Source organism: Rhinatrema bivittatum, chromosome 3 (genome assembly GCF_901001135.1).
Source record: "Rhinatrema bivittatum chromosome 3, aRhiBiv1.1, whole genome shotgun sequence".
Classification (NCBI taxonomy): Eukaryota; Metazoa; Chordata; class Amphibia; order Gymnophiona; family Rhinatrematidae; genus Rhinatrema; species Rhinatrema bivittatum.
Genome location: NC_042617.1, coordinates 479,929,413 through 479,944,969, shown reverse-complemented (window position 1 = coordinate 479,944,969; position 15,557 = coordinate 479,929,413). Strand labels below are relative to the sequence as shown.

Genomic DNA, 15,557 nt, shown 5'->3' with positions numbered 1-15,557 from the left:
GTACTGAGTCCATCTGGCTACACGCTAGGAAATGTTGAGATTACTTACCTGATAATCTTTTTTTCCTTAGTGTAGACAGATGGACTCAGCATCCCGCCTGGCTGCCGGTATACATGGGTTTCACCGATTCAAGGTAGGCCATGTCATTGTCTTACATAAGAGCGTCCCCTTTGCCAGGTGTCGACGCCTTCCAGTTGTGAATGCTGGTGGTCTCCAGCTCCTATCAATCGGTCAGGGGAATCCTGTTTCACTAATTCATTGATCGTCAGTACACATACATCCATAACAGCTTTTGCAAGGAAGATTACTGAGTTGCTACACTTCCTGTGGGGGTATATGTACCCGTGCTGACGTCAGATCCGTCTCCAACTGCTAGCACGAGCACACTATACCCATTTGTTCTGAGTCCATCTGTCTACACTAAGGAAAGGAAATTATTAGGTAAGTAATCTCATCATTACCACAGGCCTAATATCATATTGGTTCCAAGTGCTTTTTTCTTTTATTTGTTTTGTAGGATTTTCTAGTTAGCGCCATGGCACATGTAAATATAATATAAATGTTGTTGTAAGTGATATTTTTACTTCTGAATGTCCTTTTTCATATAAAATCTGAATAATTGTGTATGGGAAGGGGATGACACCTAGCTGTTGGATTGGGGGCCCATGACTGCAGGGTTCTGAAGGGAACCATGGTGTATGGCCCCCAGCCCAGGACTGACACTGCAGTGACTGGAGTAAATAAAGTTGAGAGGGGAAGAAAAGATCCCCAGGAGTTGTAAATGAAAGTTCTCGAGACCAGGATCTCTGTATTGGTTCTGACTGAGTTGGAAGCCAAAGAAGCTGGAGAAAACTGCTGGGTGAAAATAAAACTCAAAGCCCCCTCCATTTAACAGTCTCCCAGCTCGTGGTGTATGCTCAGGATGAAAGTGCTCTTTTTCACTTGGCCATAGGTGCCACATGGCCTGGCTACGGCTCTGGACCCATTTACTCAGCTCATTTTACCTACCTACTACCATACCATAGATCCTATTTGATGTCTAGTTCTTCTCTGACTGATCTTTGAGGCTTGTCCCATACCTCCTTGGTATAATACTGTTTATGATTCCACCCCTCTCCCTTCACTGAGAGGCTTTTCTATGTGGCCACTATTCATTCTTAAGAAATGCTTCCTTATGATACTTTGGAGTTTACCCCCAATTTCCTCCAAAGTTCATGTGGAAAACTTTCTTTAGCATCATCTACATTACAGTATCTGAGCTTGGTGGCCTGTAGGTAATTGAGTTCATGTTGGAACAATTTGTTCTTTGAGAAAGTATATTCTTATTTTATTTTCCTTATAACAGGGTACTGTGGAGCTGACATCAAAGCACTTTGCACAGAGGCTGCCTTGATTGCCCTTCGCCGGCGCTATCCCCAGATTTATGCCAGCAGTCAGAAGCTGCAACTTGATGTCTCTTCAGTAGTTCTTGGTGCACAAGATTTTTACCATGCAATGAAGAACATTGTGCCTGCTTCACAGCGTGCCGTGATGTCTCCAGGACATGCATTATCCCCCATTATACGGCCCCTCTTGGAAAGAACCTTCAGTAACATACTTGCAGTTTTATACAAAGTGTTCCCTCATGCCGAATTTAGCAAGGGTAACAAAAAAGGTATGCCTTTGTCACTAGACTTTTGCTTCCATTTTGGTATTTTCCTTTTTGCACTAAACAGAATGTTAAAGCAATAGAGAAAATTGAAATTTGGAGTTAACAGAAAGCTGGTGGGATCATCCCAACTATTTAGCTGTTTCAATTTTAAAATCTACCTAATAGCTAAAAATTATTTGTAAAAATGGATAACCAAAGATCTCTAAAAATAAATGCTCAATTAAAAAATGCACTTGATTGGTGACTTTGGCTTTGGCCATGCAAAGAGGAGGACTAAGAGGCAAATTCTTCCATCTGCTATCTCATCTTCAAGTTGTAGATTATTCTTTCATAAAGTGTTGTTTTTTGGTTTTTTGTTTTTTTTTTAAATCATAAAGTGTTTTTCTCCCAGGACAAGCAGGATGGTAGTCCTCCCATATGGGTGACATCATCAGGATCGAGCCCTATCACAGAACACTTTTGTCAAAGTTTCTAGAACTTTGACTGGTACACTGAGCATGCCCTGCATGCCACCAACCCTGCATCAAGCAGGGGTCCCCTGCCAGGTTCTTGTGGCCTGGTTTGGCCTCTGTTGGAAACAGGATGCTGGGCTTGATGGACCCTTGGTCTGACCCAGCATGGCAATTTCTTATGTTCTTATGTTCAGTGTCTTTTTTTTCCGCGCAACAGTAGCCTCGCGGTTTTCAGGAGCTCTGTGAGAATTCCTCACAACTTTTTCCTCACGGAACTTTTTCAAAACTTTTCAAAACTTTTTCCCCATCCTGGGGTCCCCCCATCGACCGTTGACCTCCGCTAGCATTGGTAAGTTTTTACCTCGTTCTTTGCGGTTGGTACCTGACGGTACTCTCATTGGTTCCCGATGACAGTGCGCCACATTAATTTTTTTAAAAATGGCGACCTGTTTTCGGATGTGCCCCGAGTGTCCAAGGACTTTGTTTGTGTTTTATGCTTGGAGCCTTCCCATGACGTCCAACTGTGCACCAGTTGCACCCAAATGACCCCGAAAGGCCGCCGGGCTCGCTTAGAAAAAATGGAACACCTATTTAAATCTAAGCACTCAACCTCGTCTACTCCGGCCAAAAGTGCACAGAGTTGAAAGCCGTCTTTATCATCAACTCCGACGCCATCGATGTCTCAACACCATCCAGATACTGGCGGCCGCCAGTCACTGGCATCTTCGTGCGCAAAGGCATCGACATCCTCATCCTTGGCACCAGAGAAGGACAGGGCTGAGCATCGAGAAAAGCACCGGCATTGACGACATCGAGATACTTTCTCCAGTGCCGGCACCGACAAGACACCGACATCAATGGAACCACGACCAAAAAGTCCCGGGGAGAGGAGCCCCCATCCTCCTCAGGACCCGGGTCACTGAGGCGTTTCCCCACCTGCAACGGTTGTCAGGGGCAGAGACTACACATATTCCTGTGGACCCTCCGGCAACACCCATGGAGCCTCCAACCCCTGCAGCTGTGTTACCAACACCAGATTTCCGGGAGGAATTGGACCGGATGGTCCAAGAGGCAGTCCTCCAGGCACTTCGAGGATTTCAGTTGCCACTGGCACAGACTCCTATGCCGAGGCCTGACCCGATGCCTACGATGCTGGCTCCACTATTTGAAAGGCTAGACACCCTTATCAGCGCACTTCCATCGGTGCCCATGCCTTCCGAACTGACGATGCCTCCGAGACCATCGGTTCCTCCACCGGCATCGACTCCGATTCCTCTCTCATCGGACGATGAAGACCGTGATCCATCAATGCCGGTCCCGATTCCAGGGCCATCGGGTATTTTACCACCCCGACAGCCATTGAAAATGATGATTCCATTGATGCCTTTACTGGTCTCTGTGCCAGCTCCACCTATTTCGGTGCCTCCACCGATTCCATCGGTGCCACCTCCTGATCCGGCTGGGTTAGGGCTTTTCCCTCCAGCCATACAACCCCTGAAGTGATTCCTCTGACTCCCAGGATTCTGAAGACATCCCATTGGAGCCTTCACCTCCAGAGGAAAGACGCCGCTCCCCTCTAGAGGACCTCTCGTTTGCAAGCTTTATAAAGGAAATGTCTGAAAACATCCCTTTTAAACTGCAAACTGAAGAGGATGCCAGACACAGGATGCTGGAAGTTTTGCAATTCGTGGATGCTCCCAAGGAAGTGTTGGCAATTCCAGTCCACGAAGTTCTGCTTGACCTGTTGCATTGTACCTAGGAGCACCCAGGTACAGTTCCACCAGTGAACAGGAAAACTGACGCCACCTACCTGGTCCAATCAGCTTCAGGATTCCAGAAAACCCAGCTCCCTCACCGTTCCGTAGTGGTCAAATCCGCTCAGAAGAAAGCAAAGAGGTCCCGGCCTCATTCTTCTGCTCCTTCTGGCAAGGAGCAGAAATCTTTGGACGCCTTTGGGCACCGGGTGTTCCAGGGTTCTATGTTGATGGCACGTTTAGCGGCCTACCAGTACACTAGAAACCTTTGAAAGCAGGTTCAGGATTTCTCCGAATCCCTGCCAGAGGAGTTTCAAGAGGGATTGAATTCCATCCTCCAGAAGGGCCTTGATGCTGGAAAACACAAGGTCAGAGCTGCCTGTGATATATTTGAGACTGCCTCCAGAGTGTCAGCAGCAGGCATAAGTGCCAAACGATGGGCATGGTTAAAATCTTCAGACTTGCGTCAAGATGTCCAAGACAGGTTGGCAGACCTTCCCTGCACAGGAGACAACTTGTTTGGAGAAAAAATCCAAGAAACAGTTGCGCAACTCAAAGACCATCATGAGACATTGCGTCAACCATCTACTGTTCCCTCTGACTTTCCGTCCACTACCAAAAAGACAGTTCAGAAGGGATCCCAGGAGGCCAGCCTATAAAACCCGTAGGTATTACCCTCCTCCGTCCCAGACTCGACCAACCATACCCTATCAAAAAGGTCAGCCTTGTCAGCACAGACCTCCGAAAGCCCAACCAGCCTTGCAAGACTGGTCCTGCATCAGGTTTTTTACTCCCTTCTAGAAAGCAAAGGTCAACCCCTGCCTCCAGCAATATTTCCTGTAGGGGGCCTTATGTGCCACTTTGCAAACATATGGCGCACAATTACAACAGACCAATTGGTCCTTTATGCGGTTGCCCACAGTTACCATCTAAATTTCCTCATGCTACCACCGGACTCTCCACCTCGTTTAGCCGACCATTCTCCACTTGTCAAGCAGGAACTCTCAGTCCAGTGCCATAGAACCAGTTCCCCGTCTGCAGCGTGGAAAAGGGTTTTACTCCCGATATTTTCTAATCCCAAAAAAGTCAAGCGGCATTCGTCCTATAATAGATCTTCGTGTCCTAAACAAACATCTTCGCAAGGAAAAATTCAGAATGGTAACCTTGGGCTCCATGTTCCCTCTCCTACAAAAGGGAGATTGGCTTTGCTCTCTAGATCTTCAGGAGGCATATGCCCATATAGCCATAAACCCCTCCGCATTGCAAATACCTCAGATTCTTAGTCGGTGACCGGCATTTCCAATACCAAGTGCTGCCGTTTGGCCTAGCGTCAGCACCCCGCGTGTTTACCAAATGCTTGGCAGTAGAAGCAGCTTACCTGCGACAATGCAGCATCCACGTCTATCCATATCTAGACGACTGGCTGTTCAGAGGTCCATCCAAGGAGGTAGTACTTCAATCCCTCTCTATTACAACTATTACAATCCTTGGGGTTTCTCATAAACTATCCCAAGTCAAATCTGACTCCATCGCATACACTCTCCTTCATCGGAGTGGATTTAAACACCATACAAGCCAAAGCGTTCCTCCCAAGGGACCGAGCACGCACACTATCAACCTTGGCCAAAGCAGCACAGACTCGCCGAACCACGATAGCTCGTCATCTACTAACCTTACTAGGTCACTTGGTGTCCACGGTCCACGTTACCCCAATGGTTCGTCTAGCTATGAGAGTAACACAGTGGACTTTAAAGTCCCAGTGGTCCCAATCATATCAGCATATGTCCCACATTGTCCACGTCACCAGCCAGCTTCATCTCTCACTAGCTTGGTGGATACAGGAGTCCAACCTTCAGATAGGACTGCCCTTTCATTCTCCAGAACCTCAGATTTCACTGACAACAGATGCCTCCAGTCTCGGTTGGGGAGCCCATGTCAAGAACCTGGACTGCAGTGGAATCGAACCACCATATAAATTTTCTGGAGCTCAGAGCAATACGATATGCCTTATTTGCTTTCCAGGATTGCCTATCCAACAAGGTAATCCTAGTTCAAACAGACACCAGATGTGGTGCCTGGTGCTTGTTGAGGCACCAGATGTGGTGCCTACCTGGCAGGCGTGGACAATGTGATGGCGGACAATCTAAGCCGGACCTTTCATCCCCACTGTAACGAAACAAAGTTTCCATCAGTGGGGCCACCCGCACATAGACCTCTTTGCATCAATTCACAACCGCAAAGTGGACAACTTCAACTCTCAAAAGTGATGGACCGATAAAACAGGAGGGTAGGCTATCTAAGAAAGCCGTGAGGGCAACAAAATAGGTTAGACGCCAAGGAGTTGTCCATTTGAAAACTTTAATTGAATGGAGACATATTCTTTATATATATAACTTCTACTCTCTACACCCCAGCCACAAGACACCACCGAGGGATGCCTTCGTCCACTTGTGGTCAAAGCGCCTTCTATATGCCTACCCTCCACTTCCACTCATCAGCAAGACTCTCGTGAAGTTACGCCAAGACTGGGGCTCAATGATCCTCATAGCCCCTTACTGGTCGTGGCAGGTTTGGTTTCCCCTCCTACGCGACCTCTCAGTCCAGTAACCAATTCGCCTGAGCACATATCCAACTCTAATAACGCAGAACAATGGACTGTTGCATCATCCGAACCTCCACTCCCTGTCTGACAGCATGGATGTTGAAAGGTTGATACTACAATCCCTTAACCTTTCTGACAACATGTCCCAGGTCCTCGTAGCTTCACGAAAGCCTTCTACTAGGAAATCTTATCATTCCAAATGGAAAAGACTCTCCTTATGGTGCATGACAAAGGAAATAGACCCCATTTCCTGCCCCACAGCAAGGTTCCTGGACTACCTCTGGTGCTCTCGGAGTCTGGCCTACAAACTTCCTCCATCTGAGTGCATGTCAGCGCCATAGCCGCTTACCACAAAGGTTTAGGAGATGCCCCGATCTCGGCACAACCCCTTGTAGGGCGCTTTATGAGAGGCTTGCTACAACTGAAACCTCCACTGCGTCCTCCGGTTCCGGCATGGGACCTCAATGTTGTTGTGCTAGCACGGCTCATGCGACCTCCGTTGGAGCCCCTGCACTCCTGCGAGCTACGTCATCTCACTTGGAAATTGCTCTTTCTACTTGCTTTGACGTCAGCTTGTAGAGTCAGTCAGCTACTGGTAACGTACCCACCTTATATGAAATTTCCCCACGATCGTGTGGTACTCCGCACTCACCCTAAATTTCTGCCAAAGGTAGTGTCTGATTTCCACTTAAATCAATCCATAACACTACCCACATTTTTTCCGAAACCTCACTCACATCCAGGTGAGCGGGCCCTGCATTCCCTGGACTGCAGCCCAAAGGAAGTCCACCCAACTGTTTCTCTCCTTCGATAAAACCAAACTGGGAGTTCTGGTGGGCAAGCAGATCCTGTCCGCTTGGCTGGCGGACTGTATTATCTTCTACTACCAACAAGCAGGCCTTCCACTACAGGGACGCGTGAAAGCGCATTCAGTAAGAGCAATAGCAACGTCAGTAGCATATCTCCATTCTGTACCTCTTGCTGACATCTGCAGAGCTGCCACATGGAGCTCTCTCCACACCTTTGCAGCTCATTATAGTCTTGACAAGACTGGCAGGCGAGATTCCATCTTTGGCCAGTCTGTCCTACGTAATTTGTTTCCAGTTTAATAACCCAACTTCCTTTCTGCGACCCACTGTGAAACTCAGGCTGCCCTCATACCCAAAAACCACCCATGTTGTTGTGCCTGTTGCACGTTGTTGGGTGCTTTTGGTTCACTTTACTCGGGCATCCTGTAGCTCGCTATTCACCTATATGTGAGGACTACCATTTTGCTTGACCTGGGAGAAAACAGAGTTGCTTACCTGTAACAGGTGTTCTCCCAGGATAGTAGGATGTTAGTCCTCACAAAACCTGCCCACCACCCCATGGAGTTGGGTTCGCTTATGCTTTATTATTTTATTTTTCGCTCGTACTTTTTGCTACAAACGAGACTGAAGGGGGACCCCTGCTGGATTCAGGGTTGGTGGCATGCTGTTCCATGATAGGGCTCCATCTGATGATGTCACCCACATGTGAGGACTAACATCCTGCTGTTCTGGGAGAATACCTGTTACAGGTAAGCAACTCTGTAATTGTGCTGACGTCCCAGGCCCTGGTGCCCTTGGTGTAGGCCACCATACTGAGGGAGGGGAGTGAAGGAATCAGAGTGAGTGAGGGAATATGGGGGGAGGGGAGTGAAGGGGCAGGAGGGTGAGGAGATTAGAAGAGGGCAAAAGTGAGTGAAGGGATCAAAGGGGCTTTGGATTGTGTGAGGAATTTAGTGAGTAAAGGGATCAAAGTTGTAGCAGGGTGTGAGTGAGGGGATCAAAGGGATATGAGGTATGACTGAGATGATCAGATTGGGTGGGAGCAGCAGGGATGGAGTAGAGAGAGAATAAATGAGTTGAGGGGATAAGAGATGATCCAAAGACAATGACAAACCTTTTCCATCGGAAACAAATCAGCAGAACCAGGGGTCATGATTTGAAGCTCCAGGGAGGAAGACTCAGAACCAATGTCAGGAAGTATTTCTTCACGGAGAGGGTGGTGGATGCCTGGAATGCCCTTCTGGAGGAAGTGGTGAAGACCAGAAGTGTGAAAGACTTCAAAGGGGCGTGGGATAGACACTGTGGATCCATAAAGTCTAGAGGACGTAAATGAATGTGGGGGAAAAAAAAAAGATTTGCATTCACAAACAAGCAGGGAGTAGCTTGCTTTTTATGGCAGTTACTATCCCAAATCAAATAAGCCTGATACTTCACTTTCAATGCATATCCAGCATAGCTTTTTGCTTCAACAGCAGGGGAGGAAGTCTTCAAGCATATCCAGCATAGCTCTCTGCTTCAACGGCAGGGGAGAAAGTCTTCAAGCATATCCAGCATAGCTCTCTGCTTCAACGCAGGGGAGAAAGTCTTCAAGCATATCCAGCATAGCTCTCTGCTTCAACGGCAGGGGAGAAAGTCTTCAAGCATATCCAGCATAGCTCTCTGCTTCAATGGCAGGGGAGAAAGTCTTCAAGCATATCCAGCATAGCTCTCTGCTTCAACGGCAGGGGAGAAAGTCTGACACTGCAAGCATATCCAGCATAGTTCTCTGCTTCAATGGCAGGGGAGAAAGTCTTCAAGCATATCCAGCATAGCTCTCTGCTTCAATGGCAGGGGAGAAAGTCTGACACTTCAAGCATTTCCAGCATAGCTCTCTGCTTCAACGGCAGGGGAGAAAGTCTTCAAGCATATCCAGCATAGCTCTCTGCTTCAACGGCAGGGGAGAAAGTCTTCAAGCATATCCAGCATAGCTCTCTGCTTCAATGGCAGGGGAGAAAGTCTTCAAGCATATCCAGCATAGCTCTCTGCTTCAACGGCAGGGGAGAAAGTCTGACTCTTCAAGCATTTCCAGCATAGCTCTCTGCTTCAACGGCAGGGGAGAAAGTCTGATACTGCAAGCATTTCCAGCATAGCTCTCTGCTTCAACGGCAGGGGAGAAAGTCTTCAAGCATATCCAGCATAGCTCTCTGCTTCAACGGCAGGGGAGAAAGTTTTCAAGCATATCCAGCATAGCTCTCTGCTTCAACGGCAGGGGAGAAAGACTGACACTTCACTTTCAATGCATATCCAGCATAACTCTCTGCTTCAGCAGCAGGGGGAATGAAGAAAAGTGGATCTATGTACAGACAACCAACAAGGATTGAATTACATAGTTGGGGTAAACAAGCATGGGTGTAGCTTGCTTATTGTGGCGGTTACTACCCCTAACTAATTAAGCTAGATATTTCATTTAGATGCAGCTCCAACACTGCTCTCTACATTAATGGTGGGGGTGGAAGGGTAATAGAACCAAAAGGTTACTAAGAGCCAAGAGAAACAGATAAGTATGAAAAAAAAGAGTGTGTGAAACTTGCTGGGCAGACTGGATGGGCCGTTTGGTCTTCTTCTGTCGTCCTTTCTATGTTTCTATGTTAAGAGGTGGTATGATGGGGGGAGGGAGAAAGAAGAATAAGTGAGGAGAGCATGCAGTGCTGTTCCCTTACTTCAACACATAAGGAGGCAAAGAGCAGGCCACAGTTTTAAATTTCATGCTTTACCATGCCCGTCTGAATCAAATGTGGAGAGTGGGTGGTGCAGGCCAGTCTGCTCCCATTCCCCAAGGCAGGAGAGAGCCAGCTGGTTCCTGTTTAAAGAGTAGGCCTGTATCTTACTGACCAAGGAGAGAAAATGTGTGTGTGCATAACCATCCTTGGTTCTTCCCCTTTCCACAGGTCACAAGTAAACATGGTCTTACTCTACCTCAGCCTTCTCTCCTCCACAGTTCTACTTTCTTTTTATACAAAAAATTAAATTCTTCTGAAAGCATGCATCTAATAATATGAACGCCTGTTTTTCAAGATGTTATAGTCATGGTATTGTTTTCCAGAAGTTTTGTAAATTGTGTTTACCACTTAGTAAACTGATCAACCCATCCAAATCTCCATTGCAAGGCCATTGCAAGTGGGAAAAAATTGGGGGTTGGGCGTGTTTCTGCTGCAGCACAAGCTGTCAATGGGTGAAGAGTCGAGAGTGCTGCTGTTACAGTCTGGACTCCCAGTGGGAGGGGGGAGAGAGAGTTCTGTTGCTGACAAGGTCTTGGCTGTCAACAGGAGAAAGGCAAGAATGCTGCTGGTGCCGTAGTTCGGCCTGCCAGCAGGTAGAGAGCACACTGCTGCTGCCACAATCTGGGCTGCCAATAAGAGGATAGAAAGTGTGCCACTGGTGTTATGGTCCCAGCTGCCAGCAGGGGGGAAAAAAAGAGAGAGCTGCTGGCTGCTGCACCCCAAAATGGGGTGCAGCAGCCAGGACTGCTGCACCCCATTTTGGGGTGCAGCAGTCCTGGCTGCTAGTGGGAGGACATGGTGTGCTGTTGCTGCTGGTTCGAAGAGAAGAGGGTAGCTATTGCTACATTCTAGGCCAGTAGGGGAGAGGCTGCCTCTGCTGCTGGAGAAAAGGAGGGAACGTTGAAAGCTGGAGGGAGGAAAGGGAAGAGGGAAAAGGACAGAGGGAGGAAAGGAAGGTGAAAAAGAGAGAGAGGCTGGAGAAAGGAAAGGTATGAGGGGAAAGGAGAATGAAGAAAGGATGGAGGGAAAATAAGCCTAATAGGGATCTGAGGGAGTGTTTGGGTGTTCAGAGCTTAGGAGCTCTGAAACACCCAATACTAATAAAACTTGAGCTACCAATAGCAAGAGTTTGCTGGAGTTCTTGAGGGCTTAAATGTTGGAAATCAACAATTTAGATAGAATGTTTTTTATAATTAAACAAATGATTTCTACACATCACATTTTGTACTTAGAAAAAAAAAGAAAATATTAGGCTAATATAAGGTGCATTCGGCAAAGTGCAAAGTTTAACCCACAGTTGTGTGCACATATTTTGGTGTAAATTTTACTGCCAGAAAAGCAAGGAGGTTTGTGCACAAAAATGTGTGTTTAAGTTAGTGTTGGCTATTCCCCTAGGACAAGCAGGATTGAAGTCCTCACATGTGGGTGACATCATCCAATGGAGCCCATCACGGGAAACGTCTGTCAAAGTTCCTAGAAACTTTTGACTGGCACACTGAGCATGCCCAGCATGGTCCTTTGCCATAGTCTGTCAGGGATACCAGCTCAATTTCAGACGGTTTCCAGAGAACTCCCGCCTTGTCCATCGTGGGGTTCATCCACCCATCAGGTCATACTTCGGACAGAACTCTTCGCCCTTCTCACTGCAGGAGTGGTAGAGTCTGTTCCTCGCCCTCAGCAGGGCCGAGGGTTCTATTCGAGGTATTTCCTCATTCCGAAGAGAAACAGAGGCTTGCACCCCTTTCTTGACTTCAGGGCGTTGAACAAATTCCTTTTAAAAGAAAAGTTCAAGATGGTTTCCCTGTACGTACCGGATCAGTCCAGACTCCTGGGTTTTGCCCCCGCACCAGCAGATGGCGACAGAGCAAAACTTGTCAGGCTCTGTATATATATATATACCAGGGTGCCACCCACAGCCTGTCAGTATCACTCTGTCTCCAGCAGATGCGGGGTGCTTAACCCACAGTCTCTTCTGATCTAAATTGTTTATTAGTGTTGGGTGAGGAAGAAATTAGGTATTAGGCTTTGCTTCTTTCCTTTTCCCTTTTAGCTAAGTAAAAAAAAAAAAAAAGACAGGATCTTCTTCAGGATTGGGTCTGAGCCTCCCAGGGGGTTGCCAGGTCCCGAATGGGACCACCCCCCTGGTTGTTAGGCCGCTGTGGCTTGGGGTCGAGGACCCTGCAGCTGGGGTGATACCGGGAAGCCCGGCTCACTCACCCCAACCAGACCGCTTCAGCACTCGCTGGGGGACAGCGTCATTTTAAAACAAAAAAAAAAGTAAGCCTTTATTTCTGTCTCGCGGCGGCGGTCCAACGGCGGGTTTTTTTTTTGTTTGTTTTTTCGCGCCCGGTTCTTTTTTCCCGAGGGTCATTTGTTCTTTTAAGGTTAGCAGTTTGGCAGCGCGAGCCGACCCGCGATGCCACGTGGTGCGGCCTGTGCGGGCGTGCGTCTGTCCAGGGATGGGCTTTGTTCCGCCTGCATCCCTAGCGACGAGGGCACATCGGAAGCCGCGTGGGGGGTGGTGGTCAGGTGGAGCACCATGACTGTCGCTTTGGGTGATCTCCCCGCGCCTCCCCACAGGCAGCTCAGTGCCGGAGCGGCAAAAGCCGCCATTTTGGTGAAGGTCCTGCTGGCAGTCCCGATCACGCCGGCAGGGGGGGGGGGGAGGGGTAGAAACTCGCCGCCCTCCCTCTCCCCTCAACGGCCCGTTCCACAGCCAGCCTCCCCTGCTGGACCATCAGGGGTAGGAGCAGGGGACATCTCAGGGACCGATTCAGACGTCTCCTGCTCCTCCTTCTCTTCGGACTTTATCTTGGCCATGCATAGGGCCTTTAAGGCCCGTAAGGCGTGCAAGTGACCCTCAGCGACAGCAGGAGGACCCGAGGGGCCACACCCTGCGGTTAAGGGCCAGTCCCAACAGGGGGACTGGCCCTTCGCGGGCGAAGAGGTCCTTGAGGGCCCTCCCCCCACAGGAGGATTCAGATTCCCCGGCAGACGCTTCGGACTCGGAGGATTTGGAGAGTCCGTCCCCACCCCCGAGGGGGGTTGAGGGAGACGGGACCCCATCGCCAGGCACAAAGAGGCAGAGTCAGGCCTCGGAGGGAGATGATCCCAGAGTAATCCGTCTTTTCCTTAGAGACGAGCTGGGACCCCTCATTCCCGCAATCCTGGAAGAGTTAGAGATTGCCACTCCACGAGAAGAGTCTCGGCTTGGGTCCATGGATCCGGTGGTGTTAGGCCTGAGCGATCCTCCTACGACTTTTCCCTTCCATTTTTCGGCTACGGATTTGCTGTTTAGGGAATGGGATACTCCGGATTTGGGGTTGAAAGTTACGAAAGCTATGGATAAGCTTTACCCATTACCGGAGGATGCGTTGGAGGTTCTGCGGGTTCCCAAGGTGGACGCAGCTGTTTCCGCAGTCACGAAGCGGACTACCATTCCAGTCACAGGCACCACGGCACTGAAAGATTTCCAGGATCGGAAATTGGAGATCCAATTGAAGAAGATCTTTGAGGTCTCTGCCCTCGAGGCACGGGTGGCGATTTGTAGTAATTTCGCACTGAGGGCCGGGCTGCGCTGGTTTTAACAGCTCCTTGCAAACGAGAGCCTGTCGGAAGAGGAAGCTCGACAGGCTGGCCATCTGGAGGCGGTCGTGGCTTATAGTGCGGATGCCCTGTATGACCTTCTGCGAACCTATGCACGTTCCATGGTTTCGGCTGTTTCGGCGAGGCGACTGCAATGGCTGCGGAACTGGTCTGCGGACGGAGCATCTAAGTCCAGGCTTGGCTCATTGCCATTTAAGCGTAAGCTCCTCTTCGGGAAGGAGTTGGACGACATGATTCAGCTACTGGGCGAGAACAAAGGTTATTGCTTTCCGGAGGACAAGGCTTGTCCCAGGTCCACTTTCTCTTCTAGGTCACGATATCGGGGGAATCGCAGAGCCGTGCCTCTCGCCCAGGTACCCCTTCTTCTTTCTCCTCCTTTCTGTCGGAGGGGGGGGGGGCAGTCTCAGTTCTTTCAAGGCAGACATTTTGGCAGGCCTGGTTCCTCTCAGGCTACCTCCGGTGCTAAGTCCGCACAATGGTGTCCGGCCGGGCCATTCCTCAGTACCCAGGGTAGGGGGCAGATTGTCTCTCTTCTACGAGGAATGGACCAGGATCACGTCAGATCAATGGGTACTCTCGGTGATAAGACACGGCTACGCTTTAGATTTTGCACGCCAGCCCTGCCCGCGATTTTTCCTGTCGCCTTGCGGGCACGCACAAAAGCGTCAAGCGGTCCAGCAGACCTTGGAGCGGCTTCTGGACCTGGGAGCAATCGTGCCGGTCCACATCTGGGACAACGAAGAGGACACTACTCCATCTACTTCGTCGTGCCAAAGAAGGAAGGGGCCTTCCGCCCCAGCCTAGATCTCAAGTGCGTCAACAGATGCCTGCGGATTCCGCGTTTTCGCATGGAGACGTTACGCTCAGTCGTCGTGTCCATGCGTCCGGGAGAATTCCTGGCGTCCCTGGATCTCATGGAGGCATATCTGCACATCGGGATCCGGGAGGATTATCGGAAACATTGCCGGTTCTACGTCTTAGGGAAGCACTACCAGTTTCAGGCATTGCCGTTTGGTCTGGCGACAGCTCCCAGGACCTTCACCAAGATCATGGTCGTCGTGGTGGTGCAGCTTCGGCGGGAAGGATTGCTGGTACACCCGTACTTGGACGATTGGTTGATTCGTGCGAAATCGGAGTCCCTCTGTCAGTTGGCAATCAGTTGGGTACTTCAGCTATTGCGCTCTTTTGGCTGTGTAGTGAACACCACCAAGAGTCACCTCGCTCCCTCTCAGTCACTGGAGTTTTTGGGAGCCTTGTTCGATACTCGCCGAGGGGCAGTCTTCCCCTCGTCGGGGCGTTGTCACAAATTACAGGGACAGGTTTGGTCCTTACTGCTGAAGCAACCGCCGACGGTTTGGGATTATCTACAGATGATAGGCTCCATGGTGTCGACGTTGGACCTGGTTCCCTGGTCATTCGCGCACATGCGGCCCTTACAGTTCGTGTTGCTTTCCCGATGGAGCCCAGTGTCCGAGCAATTCTACCTTCCGTTGCCACTGACGAATCTGGCTTGTTTCAGCCCAGGATGGTGACTGTGTTCGGCCAATCTTCTTCGGGGAGTTCCCCTTCTGACGCCGGAATGGACGGTGGTCACCACGGATGCAAGCCTGGGGGAGCGGTGGGTCTACGGGAATCGGTCCAGGGTTGCTGGTCCTCGGCCGAGTCTAGCTGGTTGATCAATCGTCTGGAGACCAGGGCGGTGCACCTGGCGTTGCAGGACTTTCTTCCCTTGGTTCAGGGAAAGTCGGTCAGGGTTCTCTCTGACAATGCTACCACAGTGGCCTACATCAATCATCAAGGGGGACCCAGAAGTCAACCAGTGGCCTGCGAAGCGCGTCTTCTAAATCAGTGGGCGGAGCGTCACCTCATCAGCATAGCGGTGTCCCACATAGCAGGGGTTGACAACGTGCATGCGGACTTCTTT

At 49.7% G+C, this 15,557-nt stretch overlaps 1 protein-coding gene across 1 annotated transcript in view; it reads left to right on the top strand.

The window, feature by feature from the left end:
* ATAD2B (ATPase family AAA domain containing 2B) overlaps positions 1-15,557 on the top strand; it is a 610,472-nt gene that overhangs the window by 363,233 nt on the left and 231,682 nt on the right. Inside the window, exon 16 of the mRNA XM_029596002.1 lies at positions 1,346-1,654. Within this exon, the coding sequence (XP_029451862.1) occupies positions 1,346-1,654 (309 nt within the window). The remainder of the gene's footprint in view (positions 1-1,345; positions 1,655-15,557) is intronic.